This window comes from Diuraphis noxia, unplaced genomic scaffold (assembly GCF_037042655.1).
Source record: "Diuraphis noxia isolate RWA-SAM2 unplaced genomic scaffold, SU_Dnox_SAM2 contig0001, whole genome shotgun sequence".
Lineage (NCBI taxonomy): Eukaryota > Metazoa > Arthropoda > Insecta > Hemiptera > Aphididae > Diuraphis > Diuraphis noxia.
In genome coordinates, this window is record NW_028301711.1 from 13,616,217 (window position 1) to 13,642,931 (window position 26,715).

Consider the following 26,715-nt stretch of genomic DNA (forward strand, 5'->3'; position numbering starts at 1 on the left):
TAAGTGATTACTATTGAAAAAACGAATAATAGACAACTTGTTAAAATTAAACTTTGAAGGATCATCATTACTTATAAATCAATATTTGATTGAAGTTATACCTTATGAATTGAAATGTGAGATGATTGTTTTGAAAAATATGATGAAATGAGTTACTAACTAATATATCTAAAGATACAGTTCCAAATCTTTTTGAAATGATTCAATTAGCTTTCACTCTTCAGGTCAATTCTGTCTACTTGCAAACGGCCATTTTCTGCAATTTGAAGAAATAACAATTACCTCAAATCTACTATTATGTCAAAAGAACGGTTTTCGAAATAAGCAATACTTCATATTGATAGAGATATTATATTGTTGACAACGAAATTATTTTAAATAGAAAAATAAGAATATAAAATGTAAAAACTGTATTAAATCTGTTACTTATACTTATAAAAGTTCATTATTGTTTTATTTCTTATTTTTAAGTTTTACTTGCCTTACAATTAGCACATTTTTATAGAGGATAAAGGATAACTTCTGATAGTCAATGATTGTAAAATATATGTGAGGGGCTGTGATGTGTGTGTGTTCGTATGTACACAGTTTTACCTAATTAACACTAATAAAATCATAATGTTGGTTAATCTACTTGTGACAGAAAATTTGAGACAAAAATTGTTGAATGTTCTCATGTGTTGTTAACTGTACAGTATAGTCTATACTATATGCATTAAGTGGGTAAGATTTATGTTTTGCAGAATATTTATATCAGATACTTGTAGTATCATGTGAGTACCTACAGTGCACTTATATGAAAGAAAGTCCACTATAATATACTGTGAAATGTATAAGTGTTTTGTTCATTTGTTAAAGGTACATTTAAAATAAAAGTGAGCTATAACTTATAAATAACTGTAACTCTACTTATGGTGTGTGTGTGTAAACTATGCAAAAGAAACATAGTTCCATACAGTTATACCTCAACAACATATTATTAGGTTAACAACATAAAATTTTCAATTGTATTTTATACTGAGCAGTAGAACAAAACAGAAGAATGTTTAATTGGTGTGTTCATATAATCTTTATAATAATTTATTTATAAGTGTTTAATATGCCTATGAGTTTTGCAGAAACAAAATTTGTTGTTGACTCTACAACATTAAGTGTAGGCACCCATATGTAGTGTTATGTAATTTACTTTCAACAGTATGATTGGAGTGAGAAATGTTTATGTCTTGAGTACAGAAGTTGGAATGATGAAATCCCTAGTACACGTCTCACAAATAAAAATTTCAGTAGAAAGCCATTTAGCAGAACACAACAGGTGGTTTTAACTGTTTGTAGTTAAAGTACCTATAGATACCAATGTGTTATGAGTAACATTAAAATTGTAACACTATTTAATGTAGATGTGTATGTGTGTGTTAGTATATACAATACAATTAAGACATAGTTTTACCTAATTAACATTAATACAATCCATAGGCAAAATCAATAACAACAGTAGTCAGTAGAACAAAACTGCTATAAGATGAGTTATGAAATTTTAACATTTGTTAATCTACTAAGTAGAATTATTTTTGTATTTAGTACACTCGCGAATGCCGACCTTATTCGTTGTCGTTTTTATAATAATTTTTGTTAATTTGTGTATTATTTTATTTAAATTCTAAACGTTTTTCACATCATGGCATCTGAATCGAAGAAAAAATGTAGGCAGTATAATATTGAATATTTGAAGTATGGTTTTATTCAATCGCCTACAAATATAACATTACCAATGTGTCTCATTTGCCGAAAAGTATTTTCAAATGAAGCTATGAAACCATCGAGACTGCAAGAACATTTAATAAAAGTTCATGCTAATAAAAAAAATATGGATTTATTTTATTTTCAAACACTTGAAAAGAAATTTTTGAAAGAGCCGACATTGGTCAATATGTTTTCAACAACGTCGAAACAAGATGATGACGGATTGCGAGCTTCGTACAACATTTCTCTACTGATAGCCAAGTCTGGTAAACCACATACTATTGGCGAAGAACTTATTTTACCAGCTATAAGCGAGGTAATAAACACAATGCTGCATAAACCAGCTTTTGACATTATTAAAAAAATTCCTCTGAGCAATAATACAGTGCAAAGGAGAATTGATGAAATGGCACAATCTGTCGAAGAATTATTATGCGAGTTTTTAAAAGCCACCAAATTTTCTATACAGCTTGATGAATCAACTTTACCAGGTAACGAAGCCTTATTATTAGCTTACGTACGATTCGTAAAAGAAGAAAAGATTTGCCAAGAATTATTATTTGCTAAAAACTTGATGACTGACACAAAAGGAGAATCAATATATTACACATTGGAAGAGTTTTTTAAAGAAAAAGAAATTCCTATGTGTAATATCTTATCAGTTGCGACCGATGGTGCTCCAGCCATGGTAGGGTGCCATCGAGGTTTTATTGCATATTTGACTTGAATTTTTAAAAACTAAAGATGATATTTTACGAGGCAACTTAATTAATTATAAAAGTGACATTGCTTATTTGACTGACCTGTTTAAAAAATTTAATGAAACAAATTTGCAGTTGCAAGGTGATGATTTGAATTTAATCAAAACAAAAAATATTATTTCTGCATTTTTAATAAAACTTCTTATGTACAAAAGAAATTTAGGACGAAAAGAATTTATACAGTTTCCAAATCTATCAATGGCACAAAAAAATGATGAAGATTTAATGACATATTGTCAACACCTGGAAGCACTACATTCCGATTTCAACAAACGATTTGAGGATATTCTTAAAATGAACATACCCAAATGGGTTTTAGATCCATTTTCAAATACAGAAACCATAGATTCTGCAAAATTAGAAGAAGAATTGATAGAAGTAACTACAAATGAGGAATTAAAATTAAAGTTCAAGGAAGGTTACCAAGTATTCTGGCTACAAAAGCAGATACCTATACTTTATCCTGGATTGTGGGCTGTTGTACAAAAATTTCTGATCGCATTTCCATCATCTTACTTGGTTGAACGTGGATTTAGTGCAGTAACCAATTTACTCACTAAAAAAAGACAACGGTTACAAATAACTAATCGTGGGGACTTAAGAATGCTGCTTACGAAAATCGAACCTAATATCAACGAACTTCTAGCAAAACACCAACCACATCCATCTCATTAAGATATTTTTTTTGATTTGTACCTATACATTATATATATATTTATAAACAATAAATTTAATTTTTCATTGCATACTTTTTTAACAATATTTTTTTTAAGGGGGGCGTCTGTCGGATTTTTTTTTTTGGAAGTGGGCGGTAAAGATAAAATGTTTGGGAAACACTGATCTACTTGAATGAGCTTATGTATTAGTAACTGCAGTAAGTGTAGGTACTATACTATATGTATTAACTATTATGTGAATTTATAAATTACATAGGTATATGATTGTATGAATACAGTCCAAGAAAGTCCATAATGTGTTTTGTTCATCTGTTATAACTTATAAATAAATGTAACTCTACTTATAGTGTGTGTGTGTGAACTATTTACCTAAACAACATTATAAAATATGGAATATTCAAATGTTTAATTGGTGTATTCATACATACATATTTATAATATTTATATTAATTTATTTATGTTGATTAGGCTGAAACAATAAGTGTTTAATATGCCTGTGAGTTTTGCAGAAACAAAATGTGTTGTTGACTCTACAGCAGTAAGTGTAGGAACCCATATGCGTTAAGTGAATAACTATGAACTGTGTGATCAGAGTGAGAAAGGTTTATGTCTTGATTACGTCATTTGGAAGTCCATTATAACATACCGTGAAATGTATAAGTGTTTTGTTATAAGTGAGTTATAACTTATAAATAACTGTAACTCTACTTATTGTCTGTCACACACAGTGTGTGGGTGTGTGTGTGTTTGTGTATGACCTATGCAATAGAAATATTCAATTATATTTTGTTTTGAGCAGTAGAATTTTCGCAGTGTATAATAGTAATAAACGTTATATTGTTGTATAACAACATTAAACATTATTTTTTAAATCTATATAACATAGTGAAATTAATTATACTACAATACATTATTAATATGTTAACAGCAATTCATGGTGATATATAATGCTAAGGTTACATAAACAAATTTCAAATATTAAGTTAACTTAAGCATTTACAACGTACAATTAGTTCTATCAACACGGCAAATAAAGTATTGAAATAATCTAACGACATAGGGATCATTGAAAAGAGTACAGCATGTGGAATGATGAAGCCATTTAGCAGAACTCAACATGTAATTTAAATACCTAGGTACCAATGGATCACGTAAAGGGCCGTATTTAAGAATTTGACACCAAGAGGCAAAAAAAAATAGTAAAATATGCCTCATTAATCATTATACAAAATACAATTAGCTGCTCTCTCAGCCGCCTGGGGCAACAGTACCCTGTATCTCCCCCCCCCAAATACGGCTTTAGTTATGTATAAACAGACAATCAACTGTGTAAGAAAACGTATAAGTATAAATTGATATGGTACCTAGTGAGTTATGAGTAGCAAGGTAACTTTAAAATTGTAACACTGCAGCTTATTGTAGGTGTGTGTGTGTGTGTGTGTGTGTGTGTGTGTGGGTAATATGCAAAAGAAACATACAGTTCCATACAGTTATACCTTAACAACATATTATTCAATTGTAATTTATATTGAGCAGTAGAACAAAACAGAAGAATGTTTAATTGGCGTGTTCATACACACATATTCATAACCTTTATAATAATTTTTATTTATAAGTGTTTAATATGCCTATGAGTTTTGCAGAAACAAAATTTGTTGTTGACTCTACAACATTAAGTGTAGGCACCCATTACAGAATTTGGAACGATGGAATCCCTAGTACATGTCTCACCAATAAAGAATTCAGTAGAAATCCATTTAGCAGAACTCGACAGGTGGTTTTAACTGTTTGTAGTCAAAGTACCTAGATACCAATGTGTTATGAGTAACAGTTAAAGTAAAAGTTGTGTGTGTGTGTGTGAACTATTTACCTAAACAACATTCAAATACCGAATATTCAATTGTATATTGTTTTGAGCAGTAGAACAAAACGGAAGAACATATACATTTTTATAATCTTTATATTAATTCATCTATGTGTTCATTGGTCATATAATAAACGGTCAATTTGGAATTGTAAAGCAGTAAAACAACACAAATAAGAGGATAAATGTTAAAAAGTCCCAGTAAAAATGAAATGAAACTGACAGGTATTGTTGCTGTATACTGAACAATAATTATTGCAAAACGGACAAATCATTACAGTTATTATTAAAACTTGAATAAAATGCAAGAACTTTATGCTGCCATGGTAATACGTCATATATAATTCTATAGACATATAATAATAATATGTCACCGTTACCGAATGAGGCAAAGTATAAAATTAAAACAAAATTACGTAAAAAAAAATGCAAAATATGAACCGGCCGCACGATCATCGTTGCCGCCGTCAAAACCGGCGCTCACGGATTCGATCTACACATCTACAGCTAACTATGCCTAACGCCTGAGGGGACCTACCTACTATTCGAGTTGCCGATTGATACGAAAACAACTACTGTTAAGCCGTTTTTCGCGGAACGAAAAGCAAATCAAACGTCGCTTAACCGATAGACTCCGGTGAAACACGATTGAGCACAGTCCCTATTTTGAAAAAACCCGATTGAGCACGGTCCATATTTTTTAACAACCCGATTGAGCACAGTCAAATAAATGCAACGTTGCCAATTTTTTTGTCCGACTACAACCAGCTAGACTACACGCGTATTTTGAAATACTAGTACTATGAAATGGAAATATTTGTCAATCTGTGTGCTTTACTAGTCGTGGTGATTATTTTCAATCGTGGTTTCCCATATTTTGAAAAGCGGCACGAGTTTAATCGATAAATAATATACGAGTCGTGTAGGAAATTAGGATCGACGTAATCGTAAAATCAAAATAGGTACACTCATGCATTGTCGATTACGCCAATTAAGATTATCTGTACGACTGTAAGATTGGATATTATTTGTTATCTACATAATATAATATAGTCATATAGAAGTGGGCTTTTGTATTGCCAAAATGGCAAAATATAAGTAACTTAGACTCAATATTATCAGGCGTTAGTGGTTAGTGTCGTTCGTCGTTACGCGTTAGTACGTTACACCGTTTTGTTTTAGATAACTTTTTTTATATACATAGAACGCGATGGACATTAGTGAAATAAAAGTTATTTTATCCGAGAGAGGAAAAGAATTAGCCAATGTTGGTGCTTTTAAGTACAGATTTATTGGATTAATTAAAAAAGGCGAGTTATTAAAATGGCGGTGCACAAAAAATAATTGTACAGCTATGATTTATTCTGGGCCAGATAAAAATATCGTTATTAAATCAAGTGGACAACATAATCATGTAGGAAATTCACCTAATAAATTAGAAAGGCAAGTATTACGTGAAAATTGTAAAAGACGTGCTGAAGAGTCACTATCAACTCAACCTTTAAAGTTGATCAGAAGTGAACTTTTAAATAATTTAGAACAATCTTCAATTGTTCATAAAGATTTAAAAACGGTTCGTAAAGCTATGTACGATAGACGAATAAAAGTACTTTCCAAATTGCCTAAGTCACCGGAAGACGTTTTTTTACAGTTGAATTTAATGAAAACTCAAGATGATTTTAAGTTTCGTGGACAACCATTCATACATATTCCCGAAGACAATAGTTTTGTATGTATTACTTGTGATTTCAACCTAAAATTTATGATTAAGCATGATTGTATTGATTTTTTCGCCGATGGTACATTTAATAATGCACCCAAATATTTTGAACAACTATATTCTATTCATGGATATAAAAATGGCTATTATTTGCCATTGGTTTATTTTTTTTTATTTAAAAAATCAAAAGATACATATAAAAAAATGTGGATATTCCTACAAAACGTATGTGTAGAATATACAGGAAGTCAGTTCATATTAAAAAAATTACACGTTGACTTTGAAAAGGCAGCCCACCAAGCCGCGTATGAAGTTTTTGAAAATGTACAATTAATAGCTTGTCGGTTTCATTTAGGACAATCATGGTGGCGAAAAGTAAGAACAAAATAATTTCAAATCAAAAAATTATATATTAATTGTATTCTTAATTATTATTATAGATAAACAGCGATTCTATTCTCAGAATAGCCTATAAAAAAGAAAACGACGAACTAGGAAATTGGCTTAAGAGTTTTTTTGGATTAGCTTTTCTTCCTAGTCATGAAGTAGCCGATGCATTCGTCGAACTCATGAGTGTCTGCCCAAATGATGAAGTCTGCTCAGAATTTAGCGATTATGTTTTCAATAATTATATAGATGATGATTATATAGAAAATGAACTATTGTTTATTATATTATGTAATTATTATTTTATTATTAACTTTAAGACTAATCTGTATTGGACATAAATTATGTATATTGTATATATTTGTAAAATAATTTAATTTTATATTTTTATACACTAATTAATAGCTTGATCATTATTATAAAATAATTCCTGTAAAAATTTCAATTTTTTTTTTAAATTTTTATTTTTCTGTGTGAAATGGCAACGTTGTACGTATTTCTATGCTCAATCGTGTTATATTTTGGATTTCTATTGTTTAATTGTATCTATGCTCAATAGGGTAATGAAAAAGGTAAACTGTGCTCAATCGGGTTCCAGCCATAGACTCCGTACGAATCGCGTACGCAAAAAAACCTATTCGGCGCGTACGTACAACGCGGCTTTCGTCGATATATATAATTTAATTAATATATATATATATATATTATATATAATATGTTAAAATATAGGCTACGGGGACGTCGATCTGTAAACGCAACCGCGCGGGCCGCGGACCGAATCGGGGTACGAATCGGATACCGGCGGCTTCGAAAAGACGTCCGCCGAGCGATCAGCACACGGACGGCGTTTAAAAAGACGAAACCGATCAAAAACGACGGTAAAAAGGGAGAAATAACGGGCGACCAAACGACTCGAGGCGGCACCGTTTGCCGTCGAACCGATCAAGACGCGGACCTCGGACGACGGGACGCGAACGAAAACCGAACGGGGTCGAAGAGGCGCGATAAAAGGGCAAAAGAAGTGGAAAGAGTGAAAAAAAACGCGACGTTTTTGAAAAAACGCGGACGACGCGATAAGGACTGCGGGCCGAGATAACGATGGTAGGCCGAGGACGACGTATAAACGGTACGGTTCCCCAAGGACATCGTAAGAGCCGGCACGGGGAGCGCCACCGTCTTAGCCGTGCCAGTGCGTTGCGCATTACAAGTAACCACATTACGCCATTATGACAATCGGTTTGTCTTTCTCAACTGTTCAGTGTTCACTTATGCAATCTCATTTGGTATGTCGTGTTTCGTGTAGACGTGTAGTCTGTACTTTTCTTTCTAACTGACAACAGTTTTGACATAGATTTATAGCTAAGAAGATTTTAGTAAACAGTATTCTCTCATAACGATTGTAAAATCAAATTATAAGTTTTTAAACTGAATAAAATAAAATATATGTAGTGTTCCTATTCCATTCAAATTTCATCTTCGGTTTCGGTGAGTGACAAAAAATATAATCAAATAATATTTAACTTTAATACATATTTTCTTACGATGAGTATCTAGTCATATTTAACTGGAAATTAACAATTCTATATAACTAATGTTTGGTTGTTGTTACACATTGTATACGTAGACTGATATATACTATTTTAGGTAGGTAAATAAATAACGATAAATCCAACTAAACATAGTTTTATAAATTAGGTAGTTAGGTATAATAATTTAGAACAAATTTGTTATTGATAGAAGATGAATAAATTAAAATAATTTTAGATTTTTCTTATTTAATTAATAAACATGGTTTTTGCTATCTATTTTGTTTTGAATCAAGTCTCATATATTATAACATTGTATACTGGTTACACAACTGATACATAAAATACTATGAATTTGTGTCCCCTTTCATAATGTACCGTTTAATGCAAGCAGATAGCTATCAGTTGTCACTAATTTTTTTCCACGGTTGTTTACCCTCAACCATAGTTATTCCTATTAAATATTAAAACAATTAAAGATAAATTAATGATACGTATATAGATATAACTACCTGAAATGTTTAAAATTTTTCCACCTGGAGCGATTAGTTAAGTTTTAAATGCCTTATCATGACCAATCGAGGAGGGCCATTTTATTCGACTAGTTGTATTATCACATATCAGTATATCTTAATTAATACTTATAACTCATAAACTACTTATGAACAATTTAATTTTAATATATCTAAGTAGGTACATAGTACAAAGTATATCGAATAAGGAGTGTCATTAAAAATTATTAATATGTATAATCTATTTAGAAAAAATCTTTTTTGTTTTAACTTAAAATTATGTAAAAACAGGGTTTGGAATGAATGCAATTCATGAGTACATTCAATATTTACATTATGAATTATGATTGTGAATCGGGTTGTGAATGCATTTATTTCTCAAACAAATATGAATGGAAATTGAATGTAATTATGCATTCTTTTTCTAATCACATAGAAAATATATTAATATTATATTTTTAATACCAAAAAATAGTTTTTACCAGAGTCTATCTACTATCTACATAAGCTGCGGCAAGATTAGAATATTATCGTCTCAGTTTCAACCACAATAACAAATAATTATTATTTTTAATATTTTGTTTATATATATATATATATATATATATATATATATATATTTACACAATATTATATAATATTGTTAATGCAGTTAATGTTTAAAATGTGTGTTATTTCAATTTGCTATACCTAAAACATTTTTTTACATGAAAGTGGTTAAGAATGCATTCTTTTAATGAAATGCAAGTATGAATGCATTCTTTTTGAAAAATTGAATGTTGAGTGCTAATACATTCAATTTTAAGCTCAATGAATGTGAATGTGAATGCATTTATTTTTTGAATGAATGTTCCAAACCCTGTGTAAAAACAAACTATATCAAACTAAACTTTGATATTTGTCTTATGTTATAAATGTTATATTTATCTCTGTATATATTCTTTTCAGACTGGCCATTAAAATCGTTGTTGGGTTAAGTTACGTAATTTACACTAATCTGCAGTTACTGATCATTGTCAATTGGTTGTACCGGCATGGCGGCATTATCAGGTCGGAGGAGTTTATTATTATCATTGTTGTATATTTCAATATATTTTGTATTTTTAGTCAATTGCATTGAGCGTACTATATGTCATTACTGGTTTCGTTATTATTACGTATTTGTATATATAAGTATTGAGCACTATCCCACCAACATATTAAATTGTAATGTTAAAATTTGCAATTTATGAAGATTTCTTGTTTCTAATGCTTTTATGTATGTGTTGGTGTGATATAAGCTACTTTTATATTTTAAACAATATTAATTAATTTTAACTATGCACTTAATTTTTAAAATATAATACTGGATTCAAATAATTTTTTTTTTTCAGTAAAAGTCTTCAGTTGCTCAATTTGCAATGAACCTTTAGGAGATACTCCATTCTCTACACTATGTGGACACATGTTCCACTATAATTGTATTTCTCAATGGCTGTTTCGGTAAAACATATATTTTAATACTGTTTAATATAAAATTATTGTTAGATTAAATAATTAAATTTTTTATGTTATTTTATTTCCAAAGGTCAGGATCAGAAACATGTCCAAATTGTAGAACCCATGTACCAAGATTCAGTTTACTCCAACTTTTTCCATCTGAAGATGATAAGTTTTGGGTAAAAACCAAAGAAGAACTGGAATTGTTACAGTAAATATTTGTTTACGTACAAAGAATATCATACAAAAAATGAATTTAATTAATTTAAAAATGATTAAAAAATAAGTTATTTAATACTTGTTTGTGGTTCCAAAACCTTCTTATATAATTACTGATTTTGGTTGCCAAGCATATATCTGTTAACAAACATATTTATATAGAACTATTGGATTTTTAGTGGTCTAAGTCAATATATGTTTTCGTTAGCCAATTTGAACAAAACATACATTTCTTTCATAATTTCAACTTTGATATTAATGAACAATACTTATCTAGATCACAATAATTTTGATTAAAAACAAAACTTATATAAAATAGATGTGTTTCAATTTTTAATAAAAACACTGTCAATATATCTAATTTAAAAGCTTTTAATTAAATTAATAACAAATTTGTTCATCTATTTATATTAACTGAAGTCTGACATCTTGATAGACTTACAACATTTAAATTAAATGTATATATGAAGTATATTACTTTGTAAGAAATTAAACTTTATAGAAAAGTGATTAAAATGTCATTCTTAATTTTATCTAATAAACGCAATAATTAAGGATTATTAAAAATGAAAAGTATTAAATACATAATTAAACAAAAATGTATTACAGGCATTGCAGCAATAAATTATAAGGAATTAATAACATGTGTTTAATGATTTTGATTCATAGAACAGAAATTCTAAAATAATACTTTTCAAATGTCAATAATTAATTTGTATAATTCTATAATAAATTTTCTTTTAGGAAGAAATTAAAAAGTGTCAGGATGTGTAATGTAGATTATAAAAACAAAATGAATAATCTCACATTAAAACTAAATGCTGCTGAAGAGAACTTAGATAAAAGCAATAAAGAATTTAATGATATTAATACCAAATATTCAAATCACTGTAATAATTGTGTTAATCTCATTGCAAAAGTAGATAAAGAGTAAGTAATCTTGTTAGTTATCAAACAATGACATTTTTAAATATCCATAATTTATTATTTGTATACATAACAGGACATTAGATTGCAAATATAATCAAGAGAAATCAACAAGAATATTATTACAGAAAGAATGTTATGAATACCATTCTATCGTTTCAGCAGAGCTTAAGTAATTATATATGTTTTTGTTGATTCTGTGTATTTTAGTGTAAATTGAGTATTGAAATATTTATTTATTTCTTATTTTTTACTAATTAGGGAGTTACAATCTGAAATAGAAAATTTAAAATCGGAAAAGAATTATTTTCAAAAAAAATGTCATGATCTTGAACTATCAAGTACATCATCAAAGGTATATATTTTTATATTTCTTGTTTGTATTATGTTCTCATATGATGAACAATTATTATTGTGTTATGTGATACATAATATATTAATATATATGTTTTGACTTAAATTTGAATTTTGAGAGTTTTTATAAGGCAAACAAAAAGACAATTTATTTATATTCAAGTGTTATAAATATTTAAGTACTTCGACATACGTACTTAAGTAGTTCAAATTAAAGGTCATTCAGTAAAATGATTTAATATTATTTGCTCATCTTGTTCATTTGAATTATTTTAGATACTTACTAGAAGCATAAGCACACTTTCACGTCAAATACAGTCTTCGGCTCAATGTAAGATAATATTATTAAAAAAATATTCTACAGTAAAAACAATAACATTATAAGCTTAATAAGTAAACTTAAATAATATTACATTTATTATTAAAATATTAAGCAAATAGATAGTAGCTTTGTTCTATTCTATATTTTTTTAGCATATGTTATGAACTAGAATCTAAATGACGGAATGATAATCCAAATAAAATGATTCCCAGCATCTCATGTGCAATATGTTTTATCACCTGGATATAACAATTTGATTCTTTGGGTCCTTTGGAAATCGTTTTAAGCTGATTCTACTTTAATTAAAATCAATAAAACTTAAATTATTTTATTTTTATATAAAAATATATAATTGATGTAAAGTAAACAAATTTTGTATAAAATACGTTTTTTCTGTGCGTTAAATTTATAATGGCTTATAATATATTCAATTTCTAGACATTGACAGAATTCACAATTTACGAATTATTTCAAGTAATCGTAAAACTTTGAAATTCAAGTGATATATAAAATTAATATATTATAGTATATTATACCAGCAAATTATTTTTTTCTGATTAAGTAGGAAAATTTGTGGGGAATCTTTATTAAAATGTCTAATGTTTGATATCAGAAGAAATACTTTTATGAACTTCCAAATGAAGAATAGTTTGCATATTCTTACGATTTATAGTTTACCTTTATGCTGGCTTTTCACATTCACTACCTTTAATTTTTAAGTTCTATTACTGCTTGTAAAATATATGTCCCCTTAATAGTTAATAAAATACAATATTATTAATAATATGTATTATTGTAATATTACTATGAAGTATAAAGTATTATTTTTTTCAATTTTCAGCATCTCCTGATGGCTTTCTATCGAACTGTCATTTTTGGATTGTCAATGAACTTGAAAAAGTATCAGGAGCGACCAATCACATACACTTCAATGAACAACGTGTTTTAGAGCACGGTGGAACTGTTGCATATCATTATACAAATATGGTTACACATGTCATTGGCGTTTCTCGGAAAAATTCAGATGTTCTTAGAGTAAAAATAATATTTTTATATCTTATTTAAATGTAATAACTGATTGACATATTAATTTTTCAGGGTTTAAAAGAACGTAAAAAATGTGCAACTGATTACTGGCTCAGTGATGTTATAAGTGAAAGAAAAATGATAAAACCATGGTTACCTCATCATTTTCCAATGCCATACTGGTAAAATATTTTTTGTTTATTTACTCGTATATATTTATAAATGTGTAATCAAACCTTTATTTAACAAAACTTTCCAAGAAAAAAAAGATTTTATGGAACTATGAAATTTTCATTCAAAAACGTTTTTATTTAAACAATTCATTTTGTTTTACATTTTTCAAACAAATGTAAAAACTTTTATTATTTATAGGATTCACCCTCATCAAGAGTATGAATTGTATGCTATCATGCCTTGTCAAATTTTATTACCTTAGATTATTATTATTTATGATAATATATAAGATACGATGTACTTTAAAACAGTTTTCTTCTATTTGTCACTAGTTGTTCATTAATTTGTGTTGCATGTTGTACATGTATAAGTAAGATCTATAATTTCAAAAAAATAATTTTAAGTATCACAGATAAAACAAGATGATCAAAATTTAGTGTAAAAAAAGTTATTTGGAATTATGTCCAGTACAATAAAAAAACTAGTATTGAAGTAAAAAACATTATAATTTCTATTTTAACAAATTAGAATTTCACAAGTTTTTTTCAATGAACCATTAAATTTGATCAGTAGAGGTTTTACTATGTATTATGTATGTAGTATATAACAGTTAATAGTTGAGCCCAGTTCATCTGTATTATCCTTTAAGACACTGTACTTGTATGTATTGTCTCCTTCTTACAGTGCATAACATGGCAAATTTACACTCAGCATATCATGTTAAGCTCCATTAGTTTAAAAATTAAAGTGACTTGTCCTCTCATAAAATTTAAAGAACATTATCTGTGTATTTTATGATAGTTCAATTTTTAAGTTGTTATGAGGATTTTTAATTAACACTATAGTATGTAGGAAAAACTTGCTCTAAAATTGTACTATTTTAAATTATCCACATAAAAACACAAATAATGTGCTTTTTACATTTTATGAGAGGTCCCATAAATTTTTAAACTTACCGAGCTAAATATTCGAGATAAATTATCTGTTACGCACTTGTAAGATGGAGACAACACATGCGGGTATAGTGTTCTCTTAATAATTAATCTTAATTTCACATTAAAATCAATTTTGTTTATTTTTACTAAAAATTTTGCTAAAACTACAAATTTAATTTATTATTTCATTGTCATAACTGATTAATTTTTATTTAAAAAAAAATACAACTTTAAATTGTTATCGTAAACACCATAATAATATATTAACGAATATGGCCGGTCAGTCTAAGATAACTTACCTTAGTTATAACTTATTGATGTTATTATTATTTTTTTTTACTCAGTATTATGGTAGGTTGATTTAATTTTTGCCAAAAGCATTGCATTTCTAAACATTGTTAATATTTGATTTCTGACTATTTTAATACTCAAGTATATTATACAATACTTTGTTCAAGCTATGAAACATAATCGGTGGTTAATTTATGAAAAGGATCTATGTAATATTACACGCAAGTATTTAAAAAGTTTTTATTTCGGGGCGATTAATGGATGTGGCCCAACTGTTAACTAATGAAAACTGGTTACTGCCAACTGCATTTCTTAACTTGAACAGTGTAGATGGTAGTTGAAGCAATTAAGAGAATAAAAATGACCTCTTCAAAGTACTATTTAAATTGAATTTTAACAATTGCTCATAATAAAAATTATTGCCAATGATAATAAGAAATATTAAGATTATAAGAACTTAAACATTTTCTTGCATAAGCTGAATTAAAAAAAAAAAATAATAAATATTTTTTATTATTATGTTTCAGTGAAGATAATTTGCCTTTTGCAAATAAAGAAATAGCTATTGTGAATTTTGACAAAAACGAATATATTAAAATTAAAGTGATGGCTGAATGCTTAGGTGCTATGGTTATCAATAAAATTTCCCGTAGTACAGACATGGTAATTACTCTGAAGTTAGGATTTATTATTATTATTATTATTATATTTATATACTTTAAAGGTCATAATATTATATTGTAATATAGGTATAGGTATTAAAAATAGTATCAAATGTATTTCAAAACAAAAATTAATGTCGAGATGTTATATTTATGAGATAAATAAACATTATATGTAGTGATGGGTCAAACTGAATTCATAAAGCATTGCAAATCAGAACTATAATGACTTATAAATTATTTAAACTAACCCAAACCAAACTATAAACAATTTTAATTGAATTCAAATTTAAACTTCATTTCATTTTAATTTATCATACCTAATTGCAATAATATAAAATAAATGTCAATAGTTTAATATTATCATGATATTTACATTTTAATTAGGTACTATAAATAGAGAAAATTCATTTCATGTATTGTTTTACTCAGAATAATTTCAAATTTGATTACTTAACAGTAAAAGATACTTAATAGTTCAGTTCGTAATTTTTTTACACAGAGTTTGAATTTCAATACAAACCAAACGTGAAGGGATTGGTTTGGTTTGAGATTTAATCAGTTTGACTGGTAATATAAATATGATTGTTTTGAAGATTTTCTATGACCTAATTGTATTTTATTTAAACATCAAGTAATATAATATTTGATGGAAAAAAACTTTGTCAATGTTAATAAAAAAAATTAAAGTAATTTAAATTTAAAGCTTAAAGTAGGAGCACAATTTAAATGTGTTTATGTTAAAAATGATGTTTTTCATAAAATGTTTAATATTAAGTCCTTAATACAGTGAAAAACTAAAAAACTCCAAATGAAATTCAGCATCATGTGCTCTCATCATACTTGAACATACTGTTTACCACGAACTAAGATACACAGGACTGGAAACGAATGTTGATACAATTACACCTTAATATTTAGATTGTGAGGGGAACGAGGGAATTTCGGTTCTATTCAACACTAGCACTCAACTATAGGCTGTCGGCCGCTATCCGAGTGAATAATTATTATTTAATATTTATTAATTATTATTGATTTTGATATTTCTCATTTATGCATTTAAACCAAAAAGTTTTGAAAAATAGATTCGTTAAGGTCAAAAAATTATCATAGCAACTGGTAAGTAGCAACCCAAACATAATATAATAAAAAAAATACACAATATAATACGTGTAACGTGTAAAAAAAAATTAAATATTTGAGATGTTCTTTTTTATATTTTTGAATGTAGGACGTAGGTATCATGATTTCAAAATATTATTATATAATATAGATATTTACTATAATTTGTAATAATGTATTGTATAATTGTATTTAGTTGATAACATAATATCACAGATTATATAAAAATATAATATAATCTGTGATATTATTATGGAAATAAGACATAACATAAAGATCTTAGTCCGCGGTGTCTAATATCTATTATATAGGAAGCATTTATAAAATAAAAAATTAGTAGAACCTATTACCTATAATTTATAAAGTACCTAGTATCTATGTAGTAACAAGTTTAGAAAACTTTTTTTGTAATTTTCTTTTTTAATTGTTTGTTTTGTGACAAAGTAAACTGTTTCGTTCTCATAGTGATGTAGTATTGGAAAATATTAGTCATTATTTCTGTTTCAAACAGATACAATTATTATGAATTATAATTATAATATGTTAAGTAGGTATTAAATGTATGATAATATATTATAGGTAATATTGTATAATTATATATTTTCAAAGTATGAAAAAGGCGGGAAATTAAGCTCCTATTAATATTGATTAGCATGCTGATTTATTAATTTTTTGTTTTGGATACCTAGATGACGCTAGTAATGACAAGAACTCAAATCCCCCGTACTCCGCTCATTGTATACATTTTATTTATTTATTATTTTTATTATTTTTTTGTTTTTGGCCTTTAAGACCATCTTGCCAAAGAACATATCATCCCCCCATTGTATACATAAAGGATGATTTACCTCTCACAACCCCCCCAACCTGTTTGTTTCCAGTCCTGTATATCTTAGTTCATACTCTTTACACAGGGATTCATATTTTACCAGCAGACAATTTAGATAATAATAAATAATTTACTTCTAATGTATATTTTATCTTAAAATCTTACAAGTTGCATACCTTTTGTATATTTTTTATTTCCAATATTTTTATGATATAAATATAATATAATTTTTAATTTTTATTAAGTAGGTAGTTGTTGGGTGGGACCTTAATGTCAATTATGCAGAAATAAAAACCATCCCGAGAGAATGTACTTCATAATATTATTAAGCTCTTGAGTACTTGTATTAGAAAAATATAATTATATAAACTAACGTGGATGTCAAATGCGTTTGATAGAAAACTAGGTGTTCTTTTAATGTGTAATCTACCAGATTTTTTCTGTCTATAACTAACATTAAAAATGTTAATAGAAGATTCTCCCTCTCCGCGTTTTCTAAATTTAACAATAAATTAGTTTATCTAAAAGTTACATTATTTACAGCCTTGAGATATTTTAAATTTTAGATTATTTATTTGATTTATTGTAGATTTATAGAGGAACACAACTCAGGATTGTTTTACCTATGCAATTAATAACTTTCATTTAGTATCATAGAATTTAATTATAACACATCCAATACAAACTATCGCCTATAAACTTATTTATTTTCATTTCTTCAATAATCATTGATTTTTTTTCAATGCAGCTATTTACCACAAACTTGTTTCATAAAAGAGGGCGATATAAAATATTTTGATTTTCAGGGTAGTGACAGTCTTTAAAAGATTGAGAGACATTGTTGTAAATGGTTTCCACCGTGTCCTATAAATATAAATTGTCTTACAGTATTATTAAATTAAAATTGTATAATTTTCTTCCAAATAATTAAAGTTACTTGCATTTATTATTATAGATTAGAAGGTGGAATGATAAAAAAAGCTTTAGCATTAAAGTTACCAGTGGTTAATGCTCAATGGATAACTGATGTATTTCTTAGTGAAAAAATTGGTTTACAAGATTTTAAACATAAAAAATACCAACAGTTTGATTTGTGCAAGTCATATTTAATGGATTACAATATGGTATCAAGTATAATGGGTATGCTAATCAGTTTTTATGAATTGACAAATTATACATTGAAATTTTAGTTTTGCAAAGATTGTTCTTCTTAATTGTTCAAAATCAATAATTCATAACTATTTTTATTAAGTGGCTTGATAAAAATGAAAAATTGTGATAAATCGTGATTATGAAATTCCATTTTTTTTTCAGAGGCTTGGGAAAAGCATTTAAATGTTTCTAGGTTACAATTTTCAACTAAAAAAGTTTGTAGTAAATCTACTCTTGCAAATAATAAAAGGAAAGCATGTGTTGTACAAGAAGTTTTAGAATCTGTTGATAATGATGATAATGACGGTATCACTTCTGTTGCAACCACATCCACTGAAACTAAACCACATATAAAATTTTCTAAAAAATCAATTAGGCAACCTAAAGACATGAAAAAGGTATTTTGTCATATTATTTTTTATTTTATAATTAAATTTTTTACTATACGTATTAAAAGGTTAAAATCAATTTTGCAGGGGAACAAAAACAAATAACAATTTATAATAAAGAACTCAAATGAATTTTCTATGTAACTTTACAACAGATTACTTGAAAGTAAATATCGAAATACTTTCATCCATTCTTAATATTTTTATGATAAATATATAATTTTAAATAGTTAATGTAGTGAACAAATTGAAAATTCAGTTTTAAAAAACCATCTGTTGCGTCATTATCTTAAATTTGTGTAATTTTTATGACATTTTTGTACTTTTATATATATAATTATAATATTGTATAAGTTTATATTAATTTTAAATCTTGTAATTTAATTTTTTTTTAATTCTTCAATATGATAATGTACTCTTATGAGTTGTTTGTTTGGAGCCCACCCAAAATACTTAAAATTAAATAAATGCATTAAAGTCATGAAAATGTGTAAATTATTTTCTAATGGTAATTTTATAAATACCTATCTTATTTTAACTTCTATTAGATTTGAAATATTAATACATGATACATTATGAGTTTTATTTATTAAAAATAAATTAAGACACATAAAGGCAGGTCATATCTCAACTCATAGTTTTAGGCAGCAATATTCTGGCCCTAACACCACTCACCATCTCAATTACTTTATAAACTTACTTATGTAAAAGTTCAGTTTATTTTAGTAAAAATCTATTTAAAACTAAAACCGTCAAGTGTTCACTCTCAAGTTGATATATGATGTATGAATTGACAAATAGAGACGTAACAATATTAGTTTAATTAATAGGTAAAATAAAACAATTAATGATTTATTGTTTAAGATGCAAAATGTTAAGTAATTGTAATAAATATACAAAAAGTAAAACATGATGTTCCTTCATTGAAATAAACATAATAATATAAAATACTTTTATCTTTTAATCATTATACTATACAGTGGCACAAATCCCTGGTTTAAAAGGGTTAGCACTTGAGCTTTCCTACTATGGTAGTATACGAATGAGACCGTTTTACCTTTTTAGCAACACGATTGAGAACGATTGTCGGCAGATCAAAGAAACAGTATTTGGTACTGTACGGGCGGAGGCTTTCAAGCAATATGAAAGGTTCCCCAACACCTAACGCTCTAAAAGGAGTGGACTGTATAACGAGGAACTCTGCTTACACACAACCATACATGTAAACGGAGGGTTCGCCTGCGATGAACAAGGGGTTGAGTGAAGCAATTAACAGTCTTGGGGCACCGAAATTATAAAATAATAAATCACAATATATAGTAACAAAATATATAATATAGTATATTAATATGATTATTAACGGGGTAATTATAAATATGACATAGACTACTCGTGCTATCCAATAATAATTAACTAACAATGGTTAGCATATGATGATGATACCAATAACAATTTAACTCAATATGAGTATGGTTAATTAACTAATTTAACATAATATAATACAATAAGACTCACGGTACTGTGGAGTGCGGAAACTGGATAGCTGCACACTATAATTGCTACTATTTGCCTATATAGCTTACAGTAGTAAGTGCGGCACTTGAGGACACTTATTTTTTTATCAACATTAAAAATCATAAAAAAAAACCATAAAAAACATAAACATTAAAAAAACCGACCTTATATTTTTATGTTAAAAATTACAAAAAATCTAGACTTATCTGTTAAAATTACAAAAAATATAAACTATTTTTAAATGAATCTAAATTTATATTTTACCTATTAAACAATACAAAAAACATCATACATACAGGTATAATAATGATAACAGTAATTCTTCTTCATAAAATGTACCCTCTATATCATAAATTTTATAATAAGCAACATTTGATATAAAAACTTTTTCAATTGTAAATATTTCCTTAGACCAATTTTTTTTAAATTTATTTCTATATACATCAATTATTGATGATAATCTAACTCTATCATTTATCTCAAATTTAGGTATAGAATTACTAATATCATAGCTATAAACGCTATTAAGTAAATCATACTCATTATTCTTATTAACTTCAACAGGTTTCATTTTTATTGTTCTATTATATGTCTTAATAATCTTCGGCAATCCATACATTATTTAAATAAAGTAGTTTCTTTAATTTATCACCTAATGTACGGTTAAAACGTTCGATCATAGAAAACTTTTTATGGCTGGAACCCGATTGAGCACAGTTTACCTTTTTCATTACCCTATTGAGCATAGATACAATTAAACAATAGAAATCCAAAATATAACACGATTGAGCATAGAAATACGTACAACGTTGCCATTTCACACAGAAAAATAAAAATTTAAAAAAAAAATTGAAATTTTTACAGGAATTATTTTATAATAATGATCAAGCTATTAATTAGTGTATAAAAATATAAAATTAAATTATTTTACAAATATATACAATATACATAATTTATGTCCAATACAGATTAGTCTTAAAGTTAATAATAAAATAATAATTACATAATATAATAAACAATAGTTCATTTTCTATATAATCATCATCTATATAATTATTGAAAACATAATCGCTAAATTCTGAGCAGACTTCATCATTTGGGCAGACACTCATGAGTTCGACGAATGCATCGGCTACTTCATGACTAGGAAGAAAAGCTAATCCAAAAAAACTCTTAAGCCAATTTCCTAGTTCGTCGTTTTCTTTTTTATAGGCTATTCTGAGAATAGAATCGCTGTTTATCTATAATAATAATTAAGAATACAATTAATATATAATTTTTTGATTTGAAATTATTTTGTTCTTACTTTTCGCCACCATGATTGTCCTAAATGAAACCGACAAGCTATTAATTGTACATTTTCAAAAACTTCATACGCGGCTTGGTGGGCTGCCTTTTCAAAGTCAACGTGTAATTTTTTTAATATGAACTGACTTCCTGTATATTCTACACATACGTTTTGTAGGAATATCCACATTTTTTTATATGTATCTTTTGATTTTTTAAATAAAAAAAAATAAACCAATGGCAAATAATAGCCATTTTTATATCCATGAATAGAATATAGTTGTTCAAAATATTTGGGTGCATTATTAAATGTACCATCGGCGAAAAAATCAATACAATCATGCTTAATCATAAATTTTAGGTTGAAATCACAAGTAATACATACAAAACTATTGTCTTCGGGAATATGTATGAATGGTTGTCCACGAAACTTAAAATCATCTTGAGTTTTCATTAAATTCAACTGTAAAAAAACGTCTTCCGGTGACTTAGGCAATTTGGAAAGTACTTTTATTCGTCTATCGTACATAGCTTTACGAACCGTTTTTAAATCTTTATGAACAATTGAAGATTGTTCTAAATTATTTAAAAGTTCACTTCTGATCAACTTTAAAGGTTGAGTTGATAGTGACTCTTCAGCACGTCTTTTACAATTTTCACGTAATACTTGCCTTTCTAATTTATTAGGTGAATTTCCTACATGATTATGTTGTCCACTTGATTTAATAACGATATTTTTATCTGGCCCAGAATAAATCATAGCTGTACAATTATTTTTTGTGCACCGCCATTTTAATAACTCGCCTTTTTTAATTAATCCAATAAATCTGTACTTAAAAGCACCAACATTGGCTAATTCTTTTCCTCTCTCGGATAAAATAACTTTTATTTCACTAATGTCCATCGCGTTCTATGTATATAAAAAAAGTTATCTAAAACAAAACGGTGTAACGTACTAACGCGTAACGACGAACGACACTAACCACTAACGCCTGATAATATTGAGTCTAAGTTACTTATATTTTGCCATTTTGGCAATACAAAAGCCCACTTCTATATGACTATATTATATTATGTAGATAACAAATAATATCCAATCTTACAGTCGTACAGATAATCTTAATTGGCGTAATCGACAATGCATGAGTGTACCTATTTTGATTTTACGATTACGTCGATCCTAATTTCCTACACGACTCGTATATTATTTATCGATTAAACTCGTGCCGCTTTTCAAAATATGGGAAACCACGATTGAAAATAATCACCACGACTAGTAAAGCACACAGATTGACAAATATTTCCATTTCATAGTACTAGTATTTCAAAATACGCGTGTAGTCTAGCTGGTTGTAGTCGGACAAAAAAATTGGCAACGTTGCATTTATTTGACTGTGCTCAATCGGGTTGTTAAAAAATATGGACCGTGCTCAATCGGGTTTTTTCAAAATAGGGACTGTGCTCAATCGTGTTTCACCGCTTTTTATCAGTACCAGTACTATACATTGTTATGTTATATTTGTTTAGTAATTGTTTTAAATCTTTATTATAAAATTATTTTCCTTTATCAACATGTAATTCTTTTGGTACAATATATTGTACTCTCGTGTGAGTAGAGTGTACTCGTAAAAAAGAAAGTCCATAATGTGTTTTGTTCGTTTGTTATTGGTATATTTTAAATAAAAGTGAGTTATAACTAGAGCAAGGACTTTCATGCATTTGCATATTTTTTCTGGTTAACTTTATTGTATGCTTGTTAAATAAAAAATACATTTCATAACGTTTATGATGAAATACTCAAAGTTTTTAGTGCATATTTTTGCATATTTGGACATTTTTTGGATTAAGGGGCATATTTTTGATTATAAGAGCATATTTTAAGCTTTTAGTGCATATTTTGATGGTTTGTCAAAAATCAAGCTCTTTGGTGAATATTTTTCATGAACTAAGGTTAACAAATATGCACCGATCACGTCAGTGGACGTCGAACGAAGTTTTTCGCTATATAAGAACCTGCTGACAGATAAAAGACGTTCTCTGCTATTTGAAAATATCAAAGAAATGTTAATAATTCAGTGCAATTCTAATTTAGGTAAGGTAAATATTTGAGAATAATTCATCAATTATTTTAAAATACCTTTTTTGTTTTATTAGGTGCAGAATAATAATTAAAAAGAACATTCATCAATCATTCAAAACAGATTCCAAATCAATTTAATAAATAATAATATAAATCTAGTTAAAACTTATATAGAATAATAATAAAATTAATTTTTTAAGGGCATATTTAACCGCATATTTTTAATTTTTTGATGCATAAGTGCATATTTTTAAATGCATATTTGATGATTTTTTAGTGCATGAAAGTCCTTGCTCTAGTTATAACTTATAAATAAATGTAACTCTACTTATTGAGTGTGGGTGTGTGTGTGTGTGTGTGAACTATTTACCTAAACAACATTCAAATACGGAATATTCAATTGTATATTGTTTTGAGCAGTAGAACAAAACGGAAGAACGTTTAATTGGTGTATTCATAAATATACATATTTATAATCTTTATATTAATTCATCTATGTGTTCATTGGTCATATAATAAACGGTCAATTTGGAATTGTAAAGCAGTAAAACAACACAAATAAGAGGATAAATGTTAAAAAGTCGCAGTAAAAATGAAATGAAACTGACAGGTATTGTTGCTGTATACTGAACAATAATTATTGCAAAACGGACAAATCATTACAGTTATTATTAAAGCTTGAATAAAATGCAAGAACTTTATGCTGCCGTGGTAATACGTCATATATAATTCTATAAACATATAATAATATGTCACCGTTACCGAGTGAGGCAAAGTATAAAATTAAAACAAAATTACGTAAAAAAAAATGCAAAATATGAACCGGCCGCACGATTATCGTTGCCGCCGTCAAAACCGGCGCTCACGGATTCGATCTACACACCTACAGCTAACTATGCCTAACGCCTGAGGGGACCGGCGGCTTCAAAAAGACGTCCGCCGAGCGATCAGCACACGGACGGCGTTTAAAAAGTCGAAACCGATCGAAAACGACGGTAAAAAGGGAGAAATAACGGGCGACCAAACGACTCGAGGCGGCACCGTTTGCCGTCGAACCGATCGAGACGCGGACCTCGGACGACGGGACACGAACGAAAACCGAACGGGGTCTAGGAGGCGCGATAAAAGGGCAAAAGAAGTCGAAGGAGTGAAAAAAAACGCGACGTTTTTGAAAAAACGCGGACGACGCGATAAGGACTGCGGGCCGAGATAACGACGGTAGGCCGAGGACGTCGTAAGAGCCGGCACGGGGAGCGCCACCGTCTTAGCCGTGCCAGTGCGTTGCGCATTAGCCCTCTGATAGGTTACAAACGAAATGATGCACAATAACCACGTTTTTGCTGGCTGGTAACAAGACTACAAAAGCAACTAGAACAAGTAACCACATTACGCCATTACGACAATCGGTTTGTCTTTCTCGACTGTTCAGTGTTCACTTATGCAATCTCATTTGGTATGTCGTGTTTCGTGTAGACGTGTAGTCTGTACTTTTCTTTCTAACTGACAACAGTTTTGACATAGATTTATAGCTAAGAAGATTTTAGTAAACAGTATTCTCTCATAACGATTGTAAAATCAAATTATAAGTTTTTAAACTGAATAAAATAAAATATATGTAGTCTTCCTATTCCATTCAAATTTCATCTTCGGTTTCGGTGAGTGACAAAAAATATAATCAAATAATATTTAACTTTAATACATATTTTCTTACGATGAGTATCTAGTCATATTTAACTGGAAATTAACAATTCTATATAACTAATGTTTGGTTGTTGTTACACATTGTATACGTAGACTAATATATACTATTTTAGGTAGGTAAATAAATAACGATAAATCCAACTAAACATAGTTTTATAAATTAGGTAGTTAGGTATAATAATTTAGAACAAATTTGTTATTGATAGAAGATGAATAAATTAAAATAATTTTAGATTTTTCTTATTTAATTAATAAACATGGTTTTTGCTATCTATTTTGTTTTGAATCAAGTCTCATATATTATAACATTGTATACTGGTTACACAACTGATACATAAAATACTATGAATTTGTGTCCCCTTTCATAATGTACCGTTTAATGCAAGCAGATAGCTATCAGTTGTCACTAATTTTTTTCCACGGTTGTTTACCCTCAACCATGGTTATTCCTATTAAATATTAAAACAATTAAAGATAAATTAATGATACGTATATAGATATAACTACCTGAAATGTTTAAAATTTTTCCACCTGGAGCGATTAGTTGAGTTTTAAATGCCTTATCATGACCAATCGAGGAGGGCCATTTTTTTCGACTAGTTGTATTATCACATATCAGTATATCTTTATTAATACTTATAACTCATAAACTACTTATGAACAATTTAATTTTAATATATCTAAGTAGGTACATAGTACAAAGTATATCGAATAAGGAGTGTCATTAAAAATTATTAATATGTATAATCTATTTAGAAAAAATCTTTTTTGTTTTAACTTAAAATTATGTAAAAACAGGGTTTGGAATGAATGCATTTTCAATGAATGCAATTCATGAGTACATTCAATTTTTACATTATGAATTATGATTGTGAATCGGGTTGTGAATGCATTTATTTCTCAAACAAATATGAATGGAAATTGAATGTAATTATGCATTCTTTTTCTAATCACATAGAAAATATATTAATATTATATTTTTAATACCAAAAAATAGTTTTTACTAGAGTCTATCTACTATCTACATAATCTGCGGCAAGATTAGAATATTATCGTCTCAGTTT

At 28.0% G+C, this 26,715-nt stretch overlaps 5 protein-coding genes across 5 annotated transcripts; 4 read left to right on the forward strand and 1 right to left on the reverse strand.

Annotated features, from left to right (window-relative positions):
* The first annotated feature begins 1,590 nt into the window (after positions 1-1,590).
* Positions 1,591-2,467, forward strand: LOC149059805 (protein ZBED8-like). Its single transcript, XM_089216194.1, has one exon. The coding sequence runs from the start codon at positions 1,676-1,678 to the stop codon at positions 2,465-2,467; it is 792 nt and encodes a 263-aa protein (XP_089072320.1). The 5' UTR covers positions 1,591-1,675.
* A 1-nt stretch (position 2,468) lies between these two features.
* On the forward strand, positions 2,469-3,249 carry LOC149059806 (protein ZBED8-like; the record flags this gene model as incomplete). Its single annotated transcript, XM_089216195.1, has 1 exon — positions 2,469-3,249. A coding segment is annotated over one exon (708 nt), but the record flags the coding sequence as incomplete, so codon positions are not given.
* A 2,434-nt stretch (positions 3,250-5,683) lies between these two features.
* Positions 5,684-8,245, forward strand: LOC149059807 (uncharacterized). Its single transcript, XM_089226259.1, has 3 exons — positions 5,684-7,137; positions 7,203-7,426; positions 7,879-8,245. Exons 1-3 carry the CDS (start codon positions 6,253-6,255, stop codon positions 8,243-8,245), a joined length of 1,476 nt encoding a protein of 491 aa, XP_089082385.1. The 5' UTR covers positions 5,684-6,252.
* A 168-nt stretch (positions 8,246-8,413) lies between these two features.
* LOC149059808 (uncharacterized) lies at positions 8,414-19,332 on the forward strand. Its single transcript, XM_089216380.1, has 14 exons — positions 8,414-8,634; positions 10,136-10,237; positions 10,561-10,669; positions 10,755-10,877; positions 11,630-11,815; positions 11,889-11,984; positions 12,074-12,167; positions 12,443-12,497; positions 13,330-13,523; positions 13,587-13,696; positions 15,442-15,591; positions 18,483-18,667; positions 18,842-19,077; positions 19,156-19,332. Exons 2-14 carry the CDS (start codon positions 10,222-10,224, stop codon positions 19,171-19,173), a joined length of 1,572 nt encoding a protein of 523 aa, XP_089072506.1. The 5' UTR covers positions 8,414-8,634; positions 10,136-10,221; the 3' UTR covers positions 19,174-19,332.
* A 1,844-nt stretch (positions 19,333-21,176) lies between these two features.
* Positions 21,177-23,345, reverse strand: LOC149059809 (uncharacterized). Its single transcript, XM_089226270.1, has 3 exons — positions 21,890-23,345; positions 21,601-21,824; positions 21,177-21,318 (listed from the first exon to the last, which is right to left on the reverse strand). Exons 1-3 carry the CDS (start codon positions 22,772-22,774, stop codon positions 21,177-21,179), a joined length of 1,251 nt encoding a protein of 416 aa, XP_089082396.1. The 5' UTR covers positions 22,775-23,345.
* Positions 23,346-26,715: the final 3,370 nt, after the last annotated feature.

What these genes read in the sequence shown, in the direction of transcription:
- LOC149059805 (XM_089216194.1), top strand. Translation starts at nt 1,676, where the DNA reads ATGGCATCTGAATCGAAGAAAAAATGTAGGCAGTATAATATTGAATAT.
- LOC149059807 (XM_089226259.1), top strand. Translation starts at nt 6,253, where the DNA reads ATGGACATTAGTGAAATAAAAGTTATTTTATCCGAGAGAGGAAAAGAA. An exon ending in GACAATCATGGTGGCGAAAA is followed by an intron (nt 7,138 to 7,202) that starts GTAAGAACAAAA and finishes TTATTATTATAG; the next exon opens with ATAAACAGCGATTCTATTCT. An exon ending in TATATAGAAAATGAACTATT is followed by an intron (nt 7,427 to 7,878) that starts GTTTATTATATT and finishes GTTAAAATATAG; the next exon opens with GCTACGGGGACGTCGATCTG.
- LOC149059808 (XM_089216380.1), top strand. An exon ending in GAAGAACTGGAATTGTTACA is followed by an intron (nt 10,878 to 11,629) that starts GTAAATATTTGT and finishes ATTTTCTTTTAG; the next exon opens with GAAGAAATTAAAAAGTGTCA. An exon ending in AATACAGTCTTCGGCTCAAT is followed by an intron (nt 12,498 to 13,329) that starts GTAAGATAATAT and finishes TTCAATTTTCAG; the next exon opens with CATCTCCTGATGGCTTTCTA.
- LOC149059809 (XM_089226270.1), bottom strand. Translation starts at nt 22,774, where the DNA reads ATGGACATTAGTGAAATAAAAGTTATTTTATCCGAGAGAGGAAAAGAA. An exon ending in GACAATCATGGTGGCGAAAA is followed by an intron (nt 21,825 to 21,889) that starts GTAAGAACAAAA and finishes TTATTATTATAG; the next exon opens with ATAAACAGCGATTCTATTCT. An exon ending in TATATAGAAAATGAACTATT is followed by an intron (nt 21,319 to 21,600) that starts GTTTATTATATT and finishes TATGCTCAATAG; the next exon opens with GGTAATGAAAAAGGTAAACT.